Source organism: Schistocerca americana, chromosome 8 (assembly GCF_021461395.2).
Source record: "Schistocerca americana isolate TAMUIC-IGC-003095 chromosome 8, iqSchAmer2.1, whole genome shotgun sequence".
Classification (NCBI taxonomy): Eukaryota; Metazoa; Arthropoda; class Insecta; order Orthoptera; family Acrididae; genus Schistocerca; species Schistocerca americana.
The window spans coordinates 396896270-396920018 of record NC_060126.1 but is presented as its reverse complement, the minus strand read 5'-3'; the positions used below and the strand labels follow the sequence as shown (position 1 = coordinate 396920018).

The 23749-nt window shown below is 44.4% G+C and overlaps 1 protein-coding gene across 1 annotated transcript in view; it reads right to left on the bottom strand.

Annotated features, from left to right (window-relative positions):
• Positions 1 to 1645: 1645 nt before the first annotated feature.
• Positions 1646 to 23749, bottom strand: part of LOC124546020 — a 40715-nt gene continuing 18611 nt past the window's right edge. The window contains exon 3 of the mRNA XM_047124989.1: positions 1646 to 3472. Coding sequence (XP_046980945.1) covers positions 3156 to 3472 — 317 coding nt within the window. The 3' untranslated portion in view covers positions 1646 to 3155. The remainder of the gene's footprint in view (positions 3473 to 23749) is intronic.

Sequence of the window (23749 nt, the reverse complement as noted above, 5' to 3'; positions counted from 1 at the left end):
ATTGGTAGTGTGAAATATGGCTTACGCCGTTAAACAGTCCGTCTGTGTTGTTCTGCTGCTGAATATGCCTCTCCAATCTGCTACAGACCATCGTATATCATATTTGGATACAGCGTCAATGAAACATGCAGGCTGATTACAGATTGTCTCAAGCCTACTCCAACAAATAAACTTTGTTACGTAGCTGGACTAGCGACACCCCTTGTACGCAGTTAAGTGGCTGCTAAGGTTTCAGTGCTGATGATACGGATTGTGGATATGATCAAGAACAAACTACAAGCCCCTTGCTTCGGTGCCTTCTGCTCCCAACTTACTGCTCGAAAAATGATGCCGCACATGCTATCCAAGTGCCTTGGAGGTTGCTATGTTCTGGGTACACGGTACGTGAAGATACTAGTTCGCTATGTGTGTTGTATTTCACCAGTATAAATTATATACTTCCTGATTTGATTATCGGAAGGTATATTTGTATGCTTCTAGCTCCAGAATAAATGAGGGTACTGAACTATAGATGATGACGAAAATCTCAGGCGAATCGTAAAGGGCACTATTAACTGTGATTTTTTCTGCCTGCCTTTCCAATGACATTGAAATTAAAACTTACAAATAATATTCAAACATTTCATTACGATAGCAAAATATACTTGCCGATACTGACTAACCAACAATATGAAAATATAATTCTGTAAATAAATTTTAATGGGTAGTTGCTACCGTTACTTACTAACCCTTTTAATTACTAAAGCCACGGTTTCCAGAGTTTCGTAAATATTCACTATGGATGTAGTTAGATAAGTGAGTGTTCCGAAGCATCTTCATACATGTCACCTTTCAGAGTTAATGCTTAAGATAAGAAACACAGATTTTTTTGTGTAGTGGTATTAGAAAGAATTTATATTTAATGTGAAACTAATGTTGTTAGAATCCTCTCCTGTGACTTAAATAAACAAAAATAATATATGTTCGCAGGAGTGCGAATGAAAAAGTGGAATCGTTAGGCGCGACTGTCTTCTTGATTCTTCATATTTGTGACTTTTAGATAAAAAAAAATGACTATTATTTTGTTGTTGACCAGTAACAAAAAAAATTCACTTCTTACATCCCTTCGAGTCCGGAACGCACAGGATCTTGATTTAGTCCGTCGAAAGCGTTGTTGTAGGGTACTTCTGAGTAACAAGAAGTATTTTGTCAGCCTGGACACTATAAGTAATATACAATGTTTGAATCTGATGAGAATTCCTAATGAGCAACTGATCAGCTATTATGAAGTTATCTTCGATCGTCTTTTGTTTCTTCTTTTACTTGATTTTTGTTTAGACATCATATTAGTATACGTTGGTGGCGGCTGTAAGAAACCTATGAAAGGTGCGAAACAGAATTCTACTAACATGTAAACATCCACTAAGTGGATAATGGGATGAACGTTTTTTATGTGCTCTTGGCGGAGACGTTTTTAGACTCATATCCATGTTTTCCTGTGTCAGGTCGAGAAGATGTTGAAAGAATATTTATGGGAAGCAAGGTCTGTGGGTACGTCACGAACTCTGAGGTAAACATTGTAGCGTATTTCACACGCTAGTTTGGAGTACATTTCCGTGTCATGACTGGAGATAAAGGATTGTCAAAGAGCAAGACAACAATGGAATTCATGTTTTGTAAGGAAATTTATTACATTTAGTTGTATTCATCACTCATGCAGCAAAGAGACTATGTTTACAAGAATTGTAGAAAAAAAATTCAGTCTGAAATTTCACATTCGACTTCACACGTAAGAAGTTTTACACACATTTTACAAGTTAAAAGATAACGCTGAAATTTACCTTGTAAATTGGTTTAATAATTACAATTCTAGTCTCTGATACTACTATTATGGGAAGAATTATAAACTCCAACCAGTAATAGTTAACACAAAGTAAATGCATTCCTTTAACATGGATCAGGAAGCGAGATGTAGTTCGCTAGTGATGATCTTTCCTGAAATAAAAAGTATTTTTACTGTGCATGACTTAGCAGTGTAGTTTAATTAACGATGTGATCGATATGGCGCTGTTCCGTAGATATATATGTATATATATATATATGTTTCCATTTTGTCAGCGCTTGGGGAAGGTCGGATATTCGGTAACACACCGTAACGAACGAATCCTTCCGGGTAAGCATTCGGTATATTGGATGTCGTAAATGATTTTTCTCGCTGTCTTCTTTTTTTACGAAGTACTACGCGTGAGTGAAAATGACTGAGGAACGATTACTCTTAAACGAGACAAGACTAAACATCATTTTCACTGCCGTAAACGAAATAATAATCACAACACATACACGACAGACGACCTTTTAAAGATCATATTTCAGGTGCACTGACTGGTGTGCCTCTAGGTGTACCTAAGCATTAAATTTATTGTATAAATATCTAGAATGAATGGATTATATCGTATATGTGAGACAGCTGTGAAGACGACACGGCGTACTTGCTACAACAGCGTAGATTTTTATGCGAGCTAAGGTAAGAACGTTGTCACGGTAGAGAGGGTATTTTTACAGATGCATTGTCGATTTACGGTTGTTGTAGGTTCGAGTCGAGTGACTTACAGCGGTGATAGATCGTCGCTATTTACTTTATAACCGTAATGCGTGCTTTCTGAGATGTTAAACACGACATACTGCATAGTTTAGGGATATTTGTTTTTTTAACATTTTTCACGCTTGAATAACTTTAGCGTTGTATCGATCTGTTAAGTTTGGCCAAATATGATAGTAGTAGGCAAGCTTTGTGATGGTTCCGAGACAGTAGCGGACACACATTTGGTGAAAAATCGCGAGGCGGCAGGATAGGAGGAACAGAGAGGTGAGGCAAGAAAGAAGTAGAAAGGACAGTCCTTTTTTTTTTGTAGGAAAGAAGTGAAGCGGTGTTTCACGTAGATTGCTGGCTGCCCGACGCGTGCTGTCCGGGCGAAGCAAGACGTCGGTTCTGCTCGCGAGGTCAATCGACTGAGGGCGAAGAAAGCCGATCCGAGGTTCACGTGGGGTAGGCGAAGGATGATTTTTGACGCGTCGGGCAGCGACGCGAGGATTTACGGCGAAGGTGAGGGATGCGAGCCGCGGGGGCTGGGGGTGCTACTGTCGGTGCGGCGGGCGGGCGCGGGCGCCGGCGCCGCTTAGGCCTTCTTCTCCTTGTCGGCCGCGGGGGCGGCGGTGGGGATCTCGGGGTACTCCAGCTTCACACCGGGCTCGCACTCGATGATGGGGCAGCAGCCGGGGAAGGGCGCCGTCTTGTTCGTCTTGTCGCTGAGCTTGCACTTGGGGTTGGCCTTGGGCAGAGGGCCGCAGTCCTCGACCAGCTCGAACAGCCTGCCGGCGTTCTCTCCCTCGCCCGGGGTGCACGTGGAGCGGCCGCAGAAGGGGGTCAGGTCCCAGGTCTGGCCGGGCTCCACGAAGCCGCAGCGCGTCGACGCGAAGCACATGCCGGGGAAGTCTGCAACAGGAGCGCCACGTTAAGTCCAGCACTCGAAATGACTCGCGACTGCACAGTTTCACATGCGGCTCAGGAACGCTTTAAGGCAGGGCTTCCCAACGTGTGGTCCGCGGACCCCTTAGGGGTCCGCCGGCTCTTTCTAGGGGGTCCGCGGCCACCTTCCACCAAATCGTGTAAAATAATGAGTAAAGTTATTGAATAAAAATGTGAAAATCAAATTCATCACTATTTTTTTTTCGTGTAAAAAACATGTGTACTTTTACTTCAGGTCGTATTCCCAAGCAGCCTTTGCGGTTCCTAAGTGAGAAAGCATACACAGTTTAGTGCCGGAGAATGCGGCTTCTCTGATCGACTGTTCGCAACAATACGGGGGTCGTTTGTGCACCGGCTCACGGCGCTAGATACGCGGAAACCTTTTACGCATGTGCGGAGCGAGCTTCGTCGACCAATCCCAGCGCTCGCTGGCACGTATGCGGCCCCAGGCATCATTGAATGTTGGACGACCAAAGGAAGACACTACAGACATTTGAACGTTTTTCTTCGGATTTCACGAAAAACCAAAGACACACACACACACACACACACACACACACACACACAAATGTTACGAAATACGCATGCTCCTTACACAACAGTAGCCAAATAGTGGAAGTGAACAGTCCGTAAGCGGCAGCTTGTCAACAGCGGACAGTTTGGACGTGACATTGATTGCTCTTGGAGGAAGACAGCTCCATCGTGTGAAATTTCAATTACCAAGTAATTTTAACCACGCTATAGTGTGTTGAACAAAGGGAGTAAATCCATTAGTAACTGTCTGGATACAGTGGGAATTCAAATTGGATCGTTAATTTCAAGTTGTTTTCATTCATCTCCAAACCAAAGCCAAAGAGTATTGATACTTCGGGGGGGGGGAATTGGGAACATGGCAGATAGCACTTGAATTAAGAAGCTTTCAGTTCCCATGGGTTTCGCTCTGAAATTTAAAGTTACTGTGCTCTTGACTGACTAGGGGTCCGCCATGGATTTTCGACTGAAGAAGGGGTCCGCCAGCTGAAAAGGTTGGGAAGCCCTGCTTTAAGGTATTGTGGGATTTCAAGAACATCTATTACACAAATGCTGACCCCAGGCCCCTCCTATCCGCATCCTCCACTGACAAGGGAACCTCCCCATCGCACCCCTCTCAGATTTACTTATAAGTTGGCACAGTGGACAGGCCTTGAAAAACTGAACGCAGATCTATCGAGAAAACAGGAAGAAGTTGTGTGGAACTATGAAAAAAATAAGCAAAATATACAAAGTAAGTAGTCCATGCGCAAGATAGGCAACATCAAGGAGCCCGCGAGATCAGGAACGCCGTGGTCCCGTGGTTAGAGTGAGCAGCAGTGGATCGAGAGGTCCTGGGTTCAAGTCATCTCTTGAGTGAAGAGTTTTAATTTTTTATTTTCAGACAATTATTATCTGTCAGCAGTGTCGTATAGAATATATCAGACGTGTTTTCCTGTGGAGGAATCGGTTGACCTATGACCTTGCGATCAAATGTTTTCGGTTCCCATTGGAGAGGCACGTCCTTTCGTCTACTAATCGCACCGTTTTGCGGTGCGGTCGCAAAACACAGACACTAAACTTATTTCAGTGAACAGAGACGTCAATGAACGAACGGACAGATCATAACTTTGCGAAAATAAAGAAAATAAATTTTTCACTCGAGGGAAAAATTGAACCAAGGACCTCTCGTTTCTCAGCTGCTCACACTGACCACGGGACCACGGAGCTCCTACGCTCATGCTCTCCTTGATGTTGCTTATGTCGCACATGGACTACTCACTTTGTATATTTTGCTTATTTTTTTATAGTTCCACACAACTTCCTCCTGTTTTCTTGATTGATCTGTGTTTAGTTTTTCAAGGGCTACCCACTGTGCCAACTTATAACTAAATCTGAGGGGGGTGCGATGGGGAGGTTCCCTTGTGAGGATGACACGGCGGTCGGATGGTCCCGGTAGGCTACTCGTGGCCTGAAGACGGAGTGCTTTTTATTACACAAATAATTATTCCTTTTTGTGTTCAAAAGTGAAACAGCACCTTTGTCCCGCTAGTAGTGGGTACATACACTCAGTTCTTATTACACTCAGTGCTTACTTTCTAGAAGTTAGATTTTGGAGAAAAGAGAAGTCACGTAAACGTAAATACCGTGGTGAAGGCATTGTAATATTAACATGTAGTGTTAGAAATTAAAAGCTGCAGATTCTCAATTGTTAACAGTTAGAAATATGACCTACTAATGCACTTAGGTGGTAGGTTAAATTGTATAATTATAATGTTTGAAAAAAAAAAAAACGTAAATACCGACGGGAGAAGCGCTACTTGGGAATTACCATCGATGAAAGGTGTAACTTCGGAAGGCACATTGAATCCGTGACCCAAAGAGCATTACAAGCACTTAATAACCTCATCTCGATAGGTCATAAAGGGCAGCGGCCTTGCCGCAGTGGCTACACCGGTTCCCGTGAGATCACCGAAGTTAAGCGCTGTTGGGCGTGGCCGGCACTTGGATGGGCGACCTTTCAACCGCCATGCGCTGTTGCCATTTTTCGGGGTGCACTCAGCCTCGTGATGACCCTAGTCGTGCCCCCTACATCCAGTCAATTTGAATCAAGTCGAGGGGAAGTTTGTACCGTCCCCCCGTAAGCAAAGACTGGAAGGCCGACAGCTAAATGGAACACATAGCGATCTCCATAACGTAACCAATCCTGAAGACAATATTATAGAAAGAGACGCGGAAGTAAACGAAATTGAGATGTGAGATATGATACTGTGAGAGGAATCTCACAGAGTTCTGAAAGAGCTAAGTCGAAACGAGTCCGCTGGAGTGGGTGACATTCACCCAGAATTACTGAGATCCTCGGAGAACTATCCGTGACAAAAATATTCCATCTGGTGTGCATGATATATCAGGCAGGTGAAACACCGCAACACTTCGAGAAGAATATAACAATTCCTGTTCCAAAGAAGGCAGGCGCTAACAGATGTGAATATTACCGTACCACAAGACTAATAAATAATAGTTGCAAAATACTGATACTAATTATTTTCAAAAGAATGGAAAAACTAGAAGACGCCTACCTCGGGGATGTCTGCATAAATGCAGGAATACGCGAGACTGTACCGTCCCTTCGGCGAAAGAGTGACAGAATACGTTTATAGGTTCTGTAGATTTAGAGAGAGATCTTGATAGTGCTGACGCGAACACTCTTTGAATTCTGAAGGTATTAGGTGTAAAATGCAGCGAGCGGCAAGTTATCTACAACTTTTACATAAACCATACTACAGTCATAAAGAGTCGATGGGTATGAGAGGGAAGAGGTAGTTGAGAAGCGGGTGAGGCAAGGTCCCGATGTTATTCAGTTTGTACACGACACGCAGTAAAGAGAACCAATGAGAAATTTAGAAAGGCAATTAAAGTTGAGGGAGAATGAACAAAAACTATGCGGTTTTCCGATGCCAATATACTTTTCTCAGCGATGGCAATGGAGTTGGAAGAGAAATTGAGCGGATGTTAGCCTCTTGAAAAGAGGTCATAACGTGAATATCAACAAAACTGAAACGAGGGTAATCGAGTGTAATCCAATTAAACCAGGTGATACTGCGGGAATTAGATTAGGAAGTGAGACCCTAAAAGCAGGCAGTTAAATAATTGACGATGGCCGAACTAGCGCGGATATGAAATGTAGGCTCGCAATAGTCAGAAAATCTTTTTTGTAAGAGAAATCTGTTAACATTGAATATAAATGTGAGTGTTAGGAAGTCTTTTCTGGACGTATTTGTATGTAAAGTAGCCTTTTACGGAAACGAAACACGTACGATAATCTTTCCGGACAAGAAGAGAATAGAAGTTTCAGAAAATGTGATGCTGCAGAAGAATGCGGAATATTAGATAGGTGAATCAATTAACTATTAAAAGAAGGTATCGGTTGATAGGACAGATGCTGCGGCATCGAGGAATTGTCAGTTTGTTGATAAAGGAAGTGGAAGGAATGAACGAAAATACTGGGCAGGAGCTATTTAAGAACGATATTGCCCTGCCTTGCTGAGTAGTTTCCGCACGGTCTGTTCCTGGGCTACAAATTCGTGAGATAAAGTACGTACTGACTCATAAGATAAGGTTGATACGTGACAGACAGCTACCCGGAAACTTTAGTGACAACTTGTGTTATCGTTACTGGGAAAAGAGAAATGGTGATTACTGACGCACGCCTCACGTGTAGTGGTTGATAAGTATCGCCAACGACAAACTGTTGTTGCGCACCAGAGAATGAAAGTTAGACGTTAGCGATGTACGAGTGAGAATACATGCATACGGATACGTGCTTGTGTGTGTAAGCAGGTCTGCTAGAGAAGGGAAGTAGAGAGACGGAGTGAGAGAGGCTTGATATACAATCCCGAGGGCTAGGCGTTCCACTTTCACTGACTGGTCCTCGGCCAGTAAAGGAAAAAGAAATTTCTGGGTCGCAATCGATATACCTGCCGGCTACCGCTACACTTTCCCTTGCACGCTCTCCGGGGGCGAGACATGTTTGGAATGTTGTCGAGCCGGTGTTTGCGAGTTGCGAATACGCTGGACGTATTGAATGTGAACAGGTACGATCAGATCTCTCACATAGTAAGAAGCTGCCAGACGTTCTAAACCGCGTACAACTGTGTGAATCTGTCTCTTTCGGGGAAAAAAAGATCACGTTAGGGGCCTTGGTCGAAACCAGCTGTCCATGCTGTTACGTAACGGATACGGCGAGGACAAGGTATTGGGCCGTAACACTCTTCGGAAAAGGCTAGACTTCTAAAGAGCAGTTGACTGAGTACAGAGAATTAAGATCCATCCTTACACATTTTAAATGAGTTGACAGGGAGCGTATAGTGAAGACTCAGTGTTGCCAGAAGCATTTCTGAAGATGTTCAATGCACCTCTGGATGAAACATCAGGAACAATAAAGTTTCATGGACTACGACCATACACCCGAAAAAACCACCAGTAACTTGACACGAAGAGTTTAGTGAAACATTCCGATCATAACAAAGATCTCTATTTTCCCAAAGGCTGTAGTTATAAAACATATTTTGCAATGGTTTAGGAATATTAGTCGATCTTCTAGTATAATAATTATAGCCGCTTGTGTGATACGTTACTCGATTCTGATATAGTGCAAGAAAAATTGTTATTTCGGTATAGTGTAGTTAGTTGTGCAAAATTCTATTGGCTAGTATCGTCCCATCAGGTCTGAGTCCGAATACTGGGTGCAAGTTTTTTTGCTTTCATGTTGTTGTAAGTGCTCTGTATTTGTCTGAAATGTTGTTATCCCAAGAAACCAGATTAAAACGGAAAAATGTGAGTGCAAAATTAAAGTATAGTGAAAAATGTATGTCAGTATAACACACCTGTACTTCCCGTAGCGCGTAAATGCATTGATCAGTAAATTAAAAAGATTGTTTTTAGATTCAATCAAATCAAATTATTTCTACCTTTAGTTTAATCGAGAATCAGTTAGTAGTGATAGGATACATCGAACTGTAAGATAAATCCGCGCAAATTAGTGAACATTTCTGTTAAAGTTCGTAGAAATACGTCCCACATATTCTCTCTCTCTCTCTCTCTGTGCTAGAAATAAGTGAAAATAATTCTATCTCCTGTTTACGACAAAGATTTTCGGGTAGTTTCCCTTGGTTATCACTGGTATGCTGGACCTGGAAATCCCTGCCCAAAAATTCTAATTGGAAATTCCTCTGTCCCGCCCCCAGCCTCTGGGCTATTTGACTGAAAAGAGCAAAGTTGTATAACAATCCGCAATGCTCTCATCAGCAGGGACTGAAAAACGTCAAATAAAAATAAATAAATTGTACAGACGCCGCGATAGTTTCTCTCGGGCGTCTAACGATTAAACGCTGGTACGCAGTTCCACTGTCGTGATCTACTTAATCTGAGGAGCTGTCCTCTGTCAGTCATATAACATTGTGAGCGTCAGCCGTATATCTCTCGACGCTGGAACACCTGTGATAGCGTCCCATTGACATCTCCGCAATAATTCTGATAATAGAACAATAACGTCGTTACAGCCATAAAAAAAAGCAGCCGTGATATTCTCGCCCTGACACTTAAAGTATACAATGAACATAACAGTTTACATAGTATGATACCCACGTGCAGTTGTAAGTAGGCTGTAGGTTTTCTTATTGGTAACGCCACGTAGCGCTCTGTGTGAGAATCACTGGCTGTGCTGTGTGCAGTCTATGGCTGGTTTGCATTGTTGTCTGCCATTGTAGTGTTGGGCAGCTGGGCTGTTAACAGCGCGTAGCTTTGCGCAGTTGGAGGTGAGCCGCCAGCAGTGGTGGATGTGGGGAAAGAGATGGCGGAGTTTTGAAATTTGTCATGAACTGCTATATATATTATGACTTTTGATGACTATTAAGGTAAATACATTGTTTGTTCTCTATTAAAATCTTTCATTTGCTAGCTATGCCTATCAGTAGTTAGTGCCTTCCGTAGTTTGAATCTTTTATTTAGCTGGCAGTAGTGGCGCTCACTGTATTGCAGTAGCTTGAGTAACCAAGATTTTTGTGAGGTAAGTGATTTGTGAAACGTATAGGTTAATGTTAGTCAGGGCCATTCTTTAGTAGGGATTTTTGAAAGTCAGATTGCGTTGCGCAAAAAAATATTGTGTGTCAGTTTAAGCACAGTCTCGTATAATTGTTCAAAGGGGACGTTTCATACAGTGAATGGGAAAAATACTATACTAGCGTTATGGTTAAACTAAAAATTCCGTTTGAAGGCGTTGCCTTGAGTCTACTGTAAGGAACAACATGCTCGAATTTTCCTGAAGCAAACGCGGAGCTCCCTTTCGTCGCCCGCGGAGCGGCATTCTCACGGCTTATGACACGGTTGGTCGGTGCCCTTCAGGAGTCGGGGACCGTGTCGCTGGGAGCGGTTTCTCCGCGGTATCCGCTTTCGCTTTTTATATGGTAGAGGATAAAATCCGCTTCTGTGGTCGGGTGGCGCGAGGTACGTCTGATACGTGGCCGGCGAACAATGCACAAATGTCACCATCGCCGAGGCTAAGGGGCTCGCTACTCTGCACGACTACACTGCTTTTGGCCTTAATATAATACCGATCACATCTGACCCTTCTCTTATTACATTTACGGTCGACCAGTGAGGTGGTGTGATTCGCTCACGTCTTCATCTTTTTTATGGTGAATCTTCTTTCGTAAGCGTGACTTGTAGGTAGTGGAGTTATGCTAACGTTCGAGGCAGCTAGATCGGCTACTACTGGTTTAATCTCTCTTCATCTCTAGAATTTCATGGCCGGTGAAAGAAGATGATAGCGTCTCCAATCCTCAAATTGCCAGATTGCACGCTAACTGTGTAGATTAATCGGAAAGCTCTCATCTGATCATTATCCAGTGAGTGAAATTATGTTCTGGTTATTAGTAGAATATTCGTGGCGCGGAAACATTAAACTTGAAAAGATACTTGGTGCTTCTCGAGGAGGTCATCAGAATCAGACTTCATCTTCTCTCTTTCCATTACACTTTAAACGCTCTCGTCGTAAATACATTTCTCCATAACAACTGTCTCCAGTACTGCCTATCATCTGTGCTGAAGCTGAAACAGCTCAAAGGACACCCCTATTTTCTTCTGCTGGGGCCCTCTCCGATCGAATCAAAAATGTTTCTTGCCACATTTTTTTACGCTGAAGTTGGTCTCGAAAGCTGTCGGGATTAATAACAGAAAAATATAAAATTGTTTGAGTTTAGCGGTGGGGGTGACTGTTGCACCTCTATCACGTCACTGTACGAAATCCCTCTTTCAATGCATCCATTCATATTATGCAAGGAGATGGCCCAGTGGCTTATTCCACATCCGAAGGCGAGGTTCGAAAGTCCGAACTTGCATTCCGATTCAGATTTCCTGCAATTTCCTGCAGTCACTTCCGAAGGCTGTCAGGATGGTCTGCTTGAAAAGGTCAAGATATTTCTGCTCCCGTCCTTTTCCAGGTTAGCAAATGGATCATTCCGCCTGCAGCTGAATGTACCGTGTTACATAATTTCGTGACAGATTATAACAGTCAGCCAGATTGAAGCTTCAACCTGAATCGTTTACCTCTCACGGTCTACGTTGAGGAAGTTTCATTTCGACAGACTACTTATTTTTCTGAGACGGATTAGTCACAGAATGAGAGACAAGGGTGTATATTCTGGGTGATATCAGTAGCCTCTGTTCTGCACAATTACGTTCTCCAGAGTTATGTCGGTAGTTCTACACGATAGCACCGATAACTCGTGTAGGTTTATCAGCACGACACTATTCATACAGATCTTTTTTTTGTTTTTAGTGATGCGGTTGACAGTGACGGCACAAAAATCACGACCAAGTTGGTGGAGTCAGTTCTTCATGGCCTAACACAGTATACATCTCACACATCAATATGCAACCAGGTATTCTTCATTTTCTACTATTATCCCACTGCCTATATCTCCACTGGTTATACTCTTATGTCCTCGTTGTTGCAAATTGTACCTTTTCGTTTATCAGCCACTAGTATTCCTACGGGATAGTTCCGTGATTAATATTGACGTAATCTCTACCGTTCAGTATCAGCATTATTTGTTTTGCCTGCAAAAATTTCTAGTCCTCCTTTATTTTCACGTCGGTGAACAACTATAATTTGAGATATAGGGTCGTTTTGCAGTATTAATCTGTTAATCTCCCTGATGGGCAGCGATCGTGGCTGGTACCGCAAGATAAAAAATTGCGACACACAGCAGTGACTTTCAGCAGCTGCTTTGCCGAACGTCAACGGCTATCGATTTGAAAGTTCGATAGTGCTGGCAAGACATTTGGAGCGCAAGAAGTTAGACGTTTCCCCCTCCCGCGAGCCAGCGGCCAATCGCTATACGCCGAGGTGTCTCTACAAACCCACCAGTAGCTCCACAGCCTATAGTCGTCCTTGACGGGTTCCTCTCGTCTGGGGTTTCACTGTTGCAAATGGCCGGCGAGCTAAGGCGCCACGTCGCTGTCGGTTCTAGAACACCTCCCGCAGAATGCTGCACACTTTCCTAGCTGCAACTGACTCCTGAGTTACGCCAAATACAGCCTTGTACTTGTGTAGCTGTCAGCGCTTTCTTGGTCGATTCTTTTTGTACAAATGGCCGTTTTTTTAGAACACCGTTCATGAAAATAAAATTGTTGATCGTCTTACGCTATTTAGGGTATGATCCTAACGAAGCTTATCACACAGAGCACAGAACTCCATGCGACTCTGCAGAAGCCGTATACGAATTCACAAATTCGTTGGTAGACCTTTTTTTTTTTTTTTTTTACTAGCTGTAGCGTTTACATGATCCTTAAAACCTGAAAATCTAGTCTTTAGCGTGATTTATGCTGTGACGATAGGAAACTATCTGCGCTGATGCAGTAGGAAGGACCTTTGCCTTTCGCGGGCAAGTGCTCTACCATCTGAGCTACCCAAGCACGACTCACGCCCCGTTCTCACAGGCTTACTTCTGCCAGCATCTCGTCTCCTACCTTCCAAACTTTACAGAAGCTCTCCTGCGAACCTTGCAGAACTAGCACTTCTGAAAGAAAGGATATTGCGGAGACATGGCTTAGCCACAGCCTGGGGGATGTTTCCAGAATGAGATTTTCACTGTGCAGCGGAGTGTGCGCTGATATGAAACTTCCTGGCAGATTAAAACTCTGTGCCGGACCGAGACTCGAACTCGGGACCTTTGCCTTTCGCGGGCAAGTGCTCTACCAGCTGAGCTACCCAAGCACGACTCACGCGCCGTCCTCACAGCCTTACTTCTGCTAGTATCTCGTCTCCTACCTTCCAAACTTTACAGAAGCTCTCCTGCGAACCTTGCAGAACTAGCACTTCTGAAAGAAAGGATATTGCGGAGACATGGCTTAGCCACAGCCTGGGGGATGTTTCCAGAATGAGATTTTCACTGTGCAGCGGAGTGTGCGCTGATATGAAACTTCCTGGCAGATTAAAACTGTGTGCCGGACCGAGACTCGAACTCGGGACCTTTGCCTTTCGCGGGCAAGTGCTCTACCATCTGAGCTACCCAAGCACGACTCACGCCCCGTTCTCACAGCCTTACTTCTGCCAGTATCTCGTCTCCTACCTTCCAAACTTTACAGAAGCTCTCCTGCGAACCTTGCAGAACTAGCACTTCTGAAAGAAGTCGGTAGAGCACTTGCCCGCGAAAGGCAAAGGTCCCGAGTTCGAGTCTCGGTCCGGCACAAGTTTTAATCTGCCAGGAAATTTCATATCAGCGCACACACCGCTGCAGAGTGAAAATCTCATTCTGGAAACTTCTTTTTCGTAAATTCTTTACAATTTGGGACCACTGAGCAACCGAGAAACGTACAGCTACTCCTAAGGCGGGAAGGGGTTCTGCGCGAGGCGACTGGGAGCGTTGGCTAGACCTTCTCTGGTGGCCTTTCGCTTTCGTCGGCGAGTGCGAGGCTCCTCCTAGCAACAAACAAGGGGCGCGGCGGCTGTGTGGGCGGACAGGGCGTCGTGTGGTGTGGCTGCTGGAGCTGGATCTGGACCACGCCCCGAGCACCGTTAGCGGCGACCTTGGGCGCGGCTGCCGCTGCCGCTGCCGCAGCCGCCCACCGTCTGGTTGTCGCTGCGCTTGCTCCAGTGCGGAGCCGGCCCGCTCACCTAACTGGTTTCCTTTGTGGGCAAACTGGGTCCTGCGCGGCGAAGCGCTCGTGCGCTGCATCCCAGCGCTCGATTCCTACTCTGCCTTCAGTATTAGTCCGAATGGAAGGGATGTTGGTCACGATCAGCAAGGGCTGGGGTCGCGTCTCTTCCGGATAATGTACAAACCAGTACCTGGCGCTTCTGGCGGAAAGCCTATGAACTAGACGAGATTTGCTGGGATTATTGTTTCGTAACGAAATGCAAAAATTATATAAACTGAAGATAGAGAGGGTAGAAAGGAAAGCAAAGGGAATGAACTGATGATATCAGCTGTATCGCGACTTCAAGAGGAAACCTTCTTCGTTGATCCATTATGGATCGTGGGACGACGGCTGGCATGAACTTCTTGATGCAATAATTGACCAACAGCCGTATGATTTGTAGAAGTTTATTTTATTTTATGAACTATGTGCTCCCAGTTTCGGCATTATATTGATGCCATCGAGTGGGGCCTGAAGATGGCATCAATATAATGCCGAATCGGGTAGCACATAGTTCATAAAATAAAATAAATTCATACAATACATACGGCTGTTGGTAAATTATTGCATCAAGAAGTTCAAGCGGAAACAGTGGCGGCTAGCGAAAATGTGTGACAGATCGGCCTGGGAACGCGGGATCACCTGCTTACAAGGTAGTTGCGTTAATGACTGCGCCACCGGGACACAATGTTTACTGGACATGCGCAGGCTATCTCGGCAGGGCCTTCGGGCGACCCTCATTCCCTCCTAGCGCAATCCTCGCCCATGTCCTCCGTGCTCGCTAATTTTTGATTCCTGCTAGAGGTCGAACAGAATTGTACAGCTGCGCTGGTGGTTGTGAATTCTTAGCCCATCGAGACGCCGGCCGAAGTGGCCGTGCGGTTAAAGGCGCTGCAGTCTGGAACCGCAAGACCGCTACGGTCGCAGGTTCGAATCCTGCCTCGGGCATGGTTGTTTGTGATGTCCTTAGATTAGTTAGGTTTAACTAGTTCTAAGTTCTAGGGGACTAATGACCTCAGCAGTTGAGTCCCATAGTGCTCAGAGCCATTTTTTGAACCCATCGAGACGCGGTAATTATACAGGGTGTTTAAAAATGAATGTACAGGTTCTAGGACTTTGTAGCATTTATTACATTCAGCCTACAGTTATAAATAATACATCAAATGAAAGCGCAGATGAAACAGTTTTTCTTACAAGTGTTCACTTAGGTGAAATGTCAAGTCATCACTGAAGATGACATGATCCAGAATATCTTCTTCATCATGCAGCAACATTCCATTTGCAATGTTGACACATAAACCGTATGCTGTAGGATTTTTACAGCTTGCAACAACTGCAGATGATAAGGACATAGTTGTAAGCATCTCCTTAAATGTCTCCACAGAGACATCACTGGAAATGCTAAATCATGCCTAGCCATCTGAACTGATTTCTTGGTGCTATGCGTGAAAGGATCTTACTCATTCAGCACATTCTGCAGCCACTCTTGGCCATTCCAGTCTCTCCCCTTTGCGTACAGGTATACAAACAAAACTGTCTGAGTTGCTCTTTCATTTGATGTATTATTTATATTTGTAAGGCGAGCGTAATAAATGCTACAAAGCCTTAAAACCTGTATATTCATTTTGAAACACCCTGTATATATGAATGCATGGTGACTGCTCTTCTGGACATGCATTCGTATAATAATGCAACAACTTTGGCACGCAGGGAGACGTTACCAAGTGATGTATGACATTGGATTTTACTCGGAATATATAGCGATTTCTGAGATGGTGTTTGAGGTGGTACTTCATATTAGCACAGCAAAAGACAGTTACAATTTTCATTGTCACATGGTTTTGGCGGTTCTTAGGGATATGGCGTGATTTCCGAGGTAATGACTAGATTGGGATCTGAGGGCATAGCCTAAATTTAACTGCACATTTCGCATTGTATCATCTCCTACCGACAAATTTAATCATGTTGCCGCATACCTTCCTATGGGTAACGTCACGATGGCATTTATCTAACGCCATTTTGCAATGGTCTGCCATCTTCTTTAATTAAACAGCATCAAACATTGATGATTCGTATTTCGTACATTTCTTTGCAAAAATCATTTCTGATGTACACAACGGCGTTTTTTATGATTTTAAATAATACATGGACTTCATGTCAATAGCTGAGTACCATACTTGGATATGAGAGACGCTCAGCTTTTCTCTCAGAATATATGTAGAACATATGTGTATTTGATATACAGTATGTTAGAGGTATAAGTGCAGATATTTTGAGTGGTGACTGAGGACAGCGTTCCAAACAACATTACATTCATTACTTCATTTTAAGACTAATAATTCTAGCTGTTAGGCGTAGTATGTTTCTAGGTTTGTTAGGACCTCCGAATGCTTATTTTTCACTGGCCAGCAGGTCAAATGTTGAAGTTTGGACACGTGCACGCTATATGGTTAGTGTATACTGACTGGAGTAGTCCACTTAGTGGTGCAGTTATGACCGTGCAGAAAACATCAGGCTGTAAATTATGTGACATGTTTGTGGGAAGACTGTTAGACACACCGAAAATGCAACAAACGCACTGAAGTGAGTACATATTAAGGTACAAATGACCACAGTATCTACACTTATACGCTAACACCCTATATGTTCATGCCTTGTAATCGCTTTCGAACTTCTACTAAATTTTACCACTATATTTCCCAGTCTTATTCTAGATAAATGACGAAATCGGTGTCATACAGTGTTAGGGCAACTGTAAATTAAGATACGCAACTGCAGGATCCTCTTTTCCAGAAAAAAGCGTCACGACGGTTCAGTGATATGACCTGCCGCAAAGCCAGAGAATCTCATCGTTAATAAGAGAGTAATTTATAATGACACAGGATGTTGAATCATCTCAGACTGACGTAATTTACGAGCGTTTACCTTTCAGTCCGCTCGTGAACTGTTATTACTCTGAACGGTAATACATTTACCGAACTAGTAAGTAATGTTTCGGTACGATATCGAGGAGAATACAGACTAGGCGATTTAAAGGCAGATGGCATAGACGAATGTTCTCTCTTTTGGGACAAAGTGGCAGTTTCGCAGCAGTTAAGGCGTGTTGCTAATCTGCTGCTCTGTCTCACCAAGAGCGTACGCTTACCATAGGGAGAAACACCACGAGAAAACGAAAAAAAAATTTGCAGTCTAAGAGTGGATTCCACTGCTATTGTGCGGCAGGTGAGGACGAAATGAAGTACAGGTTATAATGTTCTGTCGATGAACGGTGTAGCTGTGGAGTCGTACACTAAGGACATTTCCTCTCCAGCCACTGTAATGTGCTGCCCGGAAGTCTTCTATCATCCGCGATAAATTGGCCTCTGGCAGCCATGGGAGAGCGTAGCGTTTAGGGAAGCATATGAAGTAACATCGTCAGCCTCATGTAATGCTGCTCGAGTTGAACAACAGAACTAGTTTCTACAACATGGCCACGTACTGTGCCATCTAGCAGGAAGAAATTGAGACATATCAACAGGTAGCTCTAAATGAAAATCACGTGGTACTGCTAATTAATTAATGATACCTCGCTGCAATAATTTATACTGGCCTTATGCAATGCAGGAGTGTAAGTAATGTAGTGTGGAACATTTGCTTGCTAGTATGTCATTTTGTGATTTGTATTTGCACAATACGACAAAGATCACGATCCAGTTGCTGACTTCATCTCGCAAAGTGTCTTTCTCGTCTAATTAGTTTGCGATGAAGTCATTCGACGCGAGTTTTATTGTCTAATGGGCCTGCGACTGGCTCATTGTATCTCATCCGCTGTGCATCGTGTCCAGCTGTGTCGTAATTAGCTTATAATTCGACAAGTCAGTTTGCAACAGGAACACCATTGACGTGGAAGAGCGTATGTAGCACAGAATCGCTGGGCTGTGCCACCTGATTCATCGGAGACTGGAAACGAATACTACAGACCACAGACAGCGGTGAGGACGCTGTGAAGGCAACACTGATAAAACGAAAGCATGGCTGCGCGAAGGTGTGGTTTCGTGAACAGAGGCTGTGGCTTACGATGTGGTTGAATCGCCGTTCACCTTGTCGTATGAGTAATCCTAGAGGAGGGGGAGGGGTGGAACTTCACCATATTCTCAGTCATAGCCACTACGCATCAAAAGTAGCGTTCTCAGTGCGAAACAATACGCTCGTTTCATCTGGGGAGCAAGCAACACGAGATGGTTTGTGTAACGTAGATAACTTTACCAACCACTGATAATGCAAAGTAGAAGATGGGCATTTATAAACATACAGACTTGAAAACAAATATAACGTAAGTGATCAATTAGAAGAAAGTGTTAATGCGGAAAGAAGGAAGGCTGAAGTGGAACGTCGCATCGACGTTGAAGTTATTAGCGAAATAGCAAATCGGCAAGTGCTGTATGTGGGAGAAAGTCTACGTAACTTTATTGAAGCAACAATTTCGGAACTTGCTTGAAGTAATAGATGAAAACCATGGAAATATGTGTCGCAGGAGAGGGGTCTCAATGATATTGCGTTCTAATACGAGTTCAAAGTCTTAAAATTTAACGCCGCCTCGCTCCTTTGCGATTCCGATTATTCACGCGTTGTTACGAAAGTAATAATGATATTCGAACATACATTACAGATGCTCACTCAGTCAAAATCGAATACAAGACTGAAAACGATTTCTCAGCAAAATATGTAAATAGTTGAGCAGGTTTTTCCTCGTCCATGGCAATCTATCTGCAGTTCTCTAACGTGTTAAGCGGAGATGGCTGACGAGCAATTTTCGCAAGAACAGAACAAAAAATACTATTTTTGAAGGGAGAAACAAAAAGAAATTCGGTTAACGTCGGTCGTACTGTCAACATCAAGTCATTTGCAGCAGAACCGTACCTCACTTGCAGAAAGACTGGAGACACAAGTGACGAAAAAATTCTTCCTGGCTTTTGTCGCTTACAAGGGAGTAACACTGGACGTAAATCAGGGTATCCAGACGGTGGTCTGAACAGCACTTCTCCCAAAGGCAAGTCCAGAGTGTTAATAACTTTCCCGACTCACCGGGTAATGTCCGGTGATCAAGATTACACAACACCAAAGCAGGTTCGATTGGAAGAATAAATCAAAAATTGAAAACTGAAGGTATGTTGATCATCATTTCATTGTTGAACACACTTTCAGCCGTTTACTGACCCAAATTGCTCCATTGTAGCCGACTGTTTAGTCCAACGATGACGGAAAGCATTTCCTTGTTACAGTTTGAGCGATAATAGGCATAGAAATTTGAATTAATTTTGGACGGAATGCCCTGAGACCTGCAGCAAGTGGCTGAAGAAATGCTTCGCGGGGCTTCCCCGCTATACCAACTGCAACAAAGGCCGACGCCAGCTTCGGCGGCGTTGTTGCTAGTGACGCAGTGTGCGGAAGAGTAGCGTGTAAGCCCAACTGTGACCTCGGTGCGCGCTGACACATCGCGGGCACGCCTCGTGCGTACAAACAACAGGTCGGAGGGTTAGTCACCTGTGCACCTGAGCGATATTGCGTCTGCGCATCGCTGAGTCTCGACACAATGCAACGTGGAGACCGAGGTAACGGCCCACCACGGTTGCCATTCCGGTATCCGCCGATGATCAGTTCTCTGCTTTGTTTAGCAGGGACTGGCGGCTTTGGCTGACTTGGATCTACCGTTCCCAACAGGCTAAAGCCAATCGCTGCGTTCGGGAATGTACCCTTTCCGAAAACGTCGCCGTGCTTTTGCACGTTTGTTTCGTTTCTTTATTGTTCATTTTATGCTCCAGTGTCATGGGGGAGGGGCTTTGTTTCTTGATTGGTCATTTTATCATCCAGTGTCGTGGGGGGAGGCAGAATCAATATGCTGGCAGCAGCCATATTGCTGGTATTCGCCGAATTATGCTAAAAAAAAACATCCTGTAGTTAAAAAACAAACTTCGTCAGAACAGGTCTTGAACGACGCTGTTCGGGCTGTTGTCAGTTTCCGTGACTGGAGCCGCTATTTCTCGACCAAGATGCACCTCAATTGGGCTCACAAAGACTGAGAGCAACCCGCTTGCCAACAGCGGTCCGCAGACCCAGAGGGTCACCCATCCCATCACTAGCCCAGCCCGACAGCGCTTAACTCCACCGAGCAAGGTGGCGCAGTGGTTAGCACACTGGACGCGCATTCGGCAGGACGACGGTTCAAAGCCACATCTGGCCATCCGGATTTAGGTTTTTCGTGATTTTCGGAAATCGCTTCGGGCAAATGCCGGGATGGTTCCTTTCAAAGGGCACAGTCGACTTCCTTCCCTAATCCGATGGGACCGATGAGCTCTCTATTTGGTCCCTTGCCCCGAATCAACCAACCGTTTAACTCCAGTGATCTGGTGAAAACAGATGTTTCCACTGTGGCAAAGCCGTTGGCATAAAGTTTAAAATAATGGTCATAAAATGCCGTGGAAAATGATTGTGTTGGTATTATTTTTTATGAAAAACAGATATGGAAATAGTGTGGTTGTTGGCTAGGGTGCAAATGTAGCTGCTGCTCCTGGCAAGTCCACGCATGTCAGTTCCCAGTACTGTAAGGGTAGGAAAAGGTGATGGACAGGGTGAGCGCACAAGACGGCCTGTTTCATCACTGGATCGATGTGTGAAGAATCAGTGTGCAGGGGTATAATATTGGGCTGGGAAATGTGATCGATAACTGCACTCTGAAACAGGAAGTAACGAGGGTGTGTTTATGGTGAAGAAGAGACTGGGAGGGGAATTATAATGCATTAATAAAATTTAAGTAATCAGTCAATGAACTGCGGTTTGTAGCGGCTATTAAAAAATGGGGCTGACTGCCATGTTATCCTGTCCCAATGGTGTCATGGGATGTTGTTTGGAGGGGCATGTGGTAGACACCGTTCTCTCCGTCGTTGTAGGGTTTCTTGACTTTGGAGCCGCTACTAATCAGTTGTGTAGCTCCTCAGTTGCCCTCAAGAGTCTGAATGCACCCCGTACCAGTCCTGTCACCAAGAAAATAATCCCTGACAGCACCGAGAATGAATCGAACACGGATCCCCCGGATAGCAGTGTGACAGATACGGAGACGGTCGCTATTAAAAGAATGTTTATTAACTGTAACAAACGGGCGATGCTGATAAATATCCAGTACGAGTGTCGATTGTTTTCAGATCCGACGAGTGGTTTCAGTGAGATAAAATATTTTCGTGGGACTGTGTTCCGGAGTTTGTTTGGCTCATTTGGGGGCGTTAGAGAGATACTACCGAAACATACCTATTATCTTACGAATAGTTTTGTTAGTGAGGAACGTAAACGTAACTCGATCTGTAGGCACCAGCAGATGCATCGGTAGCGACTGACCACTGTGTCATCCTGGCAGTACTGCGAATCGAACCCGTGCCCTCGATATGTCAGTCAGTCGCACTGAGCATTCGCTTGTGGAGGCGGACTGTCAATGACGAACCTAGGAGTTATTTCAGTCCATGAACACTGCGCTTATAGAAATCATAGGGAGAGACGTGAAAGCAGAAACTCTTTCCGCCCTCTGTCCGATGAACGGGTTAGACAGAAACGTGTGTTACGTCACACATTTTACAGATTAGCAGAGCAAAGACGCAACTGCGTCAGAACGTTTTCGGATGATGGGTGTGAGAGGAGGGCGGGCGCGGAACCGGCTGGGTGCCGCACGGCGCGTGTGGAAACTGTACCGCCGCTTTCGCAGTCCGCGGTTCGTATCGCGGCACGCGCCCGCCAGCCCGGCCGGTCGTAAAGGGAAACTGCCGCTTGCAACAGCCGCTTGCAGCGGCCCGCCTCTCTCTCCTGGCCGCTGAAGCCCGCAGGCTCTACAAATGCCGCCTCCACCTGCAGTCTCACGTCCGGGCGTAGAAGCACGGACGGAGTGCTCCTGGAGTGATCAACTGTGCTTCAAAGAGCGCCATACATAGCCCATATACATAAACTTGGCTCTTTTATTTTTGAAATCGTTCTGATCTGTGGCGTCGGTGCGCGTCACATTACTGTTGCTGTGTAGATGCTAGGACATGGAAAGCCCTGAACTCTATCCGGGCCTGACGGATCAGCCCTGGCTCCAGTTCTGCTCAATTTGCATATCTCATACATTTTAGCTACTAACTACAAGAAAATCCAGTATGCAAATGATCTGGCAACAATACGTCGGGACAAAGCTGTCAAGAATTGTGAGAGTATACTCTCTTGTAGCCTCACCGTACTAAAAGAGTATTTTTGTAAATGGTGGCTTCAGACATGCCACAGTAAAACAGAGCTCACAACGTTCCATATCCATAATAGGCACGTAGAAAGTTACATATGCTATTTGATGGAGTCCAAGTATCCAGTAACTTCTCTGAATATCAGAGACTGCCATTTAAGCAGCATTGCACTAATTTGTCAAAGAAGCTTGACTCAAGAATAAATCGGCTTAACAAAATTGCCGGAAACAACTGTGGAGCAAATGCAGATCGCTACGTAATGTTAAGATGCATGCCAGAATGAGTACCATTACCTACACTCTCATATCGATTCCCATTCTCTGACTACCTGTTCTATCCGATATTGCTCCTTTGAATCGCAGAAGAAAAGCTGAAGAAGACCGACTCTCATAACAGTAGGGTTCCAATTAGTGCTTTACAGAACCGATGAGTTGCACGCTTGAAGACATGCAACCTACCTCGGGACGATTAACAAAAACACAGACCGATGTCACCGAGAAGTGAAAAGACCACTGCAAATAGACATTCACCACAGAACGCGTCCCTAACTGAAAACCGAATCGCAGTCTGGAACCGCGCGACTGCTACGGTCGCAGGTTCGAATCCTGCCTCGGGCATGGCTGTGTGTGATGTCCTTAGGTTAGTTAGGTTTAAGTAGTTCTAAGTTCTAGGGGCCTGATGACCACAGCTGTTAAGTCCCATAGTGCTCAGAGCCATTTGAACCATTTTGAAAACCGAATCCCAAAAGTTACAGGATTTGATCTACCCCCAAAGCACGTGGTCGAGACGCATCAAGACGGGACAAGAGAGACGTGACCACATCTTGAAGAAGTGGCTCATGTGAATGTGCTGTGAAGAAGCAGACAATTAGAGATATTGTGCAGAACTGCTCACTCTAGGTTTTTAAAGAACGTTATCAAGTAAAACAGGAGGGATATCTGTCGTTCCCCATGAAAGTGTTACTCTGTTGTTCTTAATCTGCATAAACGATTTAAGAGACAATCTGAGCAACCCCATTAGATTGTTTGCAGATGACGCTGTCGTTTTTCGTATAGTAAAGCCATCAGAATATCAAAACGAATTGCAAAGTGATTTAGACATATCTATACGGTGCAAAAAGTAGCAGTCGATATTAAAAAATCAAAAAAAATGACGAGCACTACATGAGCTCTAAAAGGAAGCCATTACATTTCGGTTACACGATAAATTACACAAATTTAAAGGTTGGCGTTTCGACTAAACCCCAAGGGATTTCGAAAATGGTACAAATGGCTCTGAGCATTATGGAACTTAACAT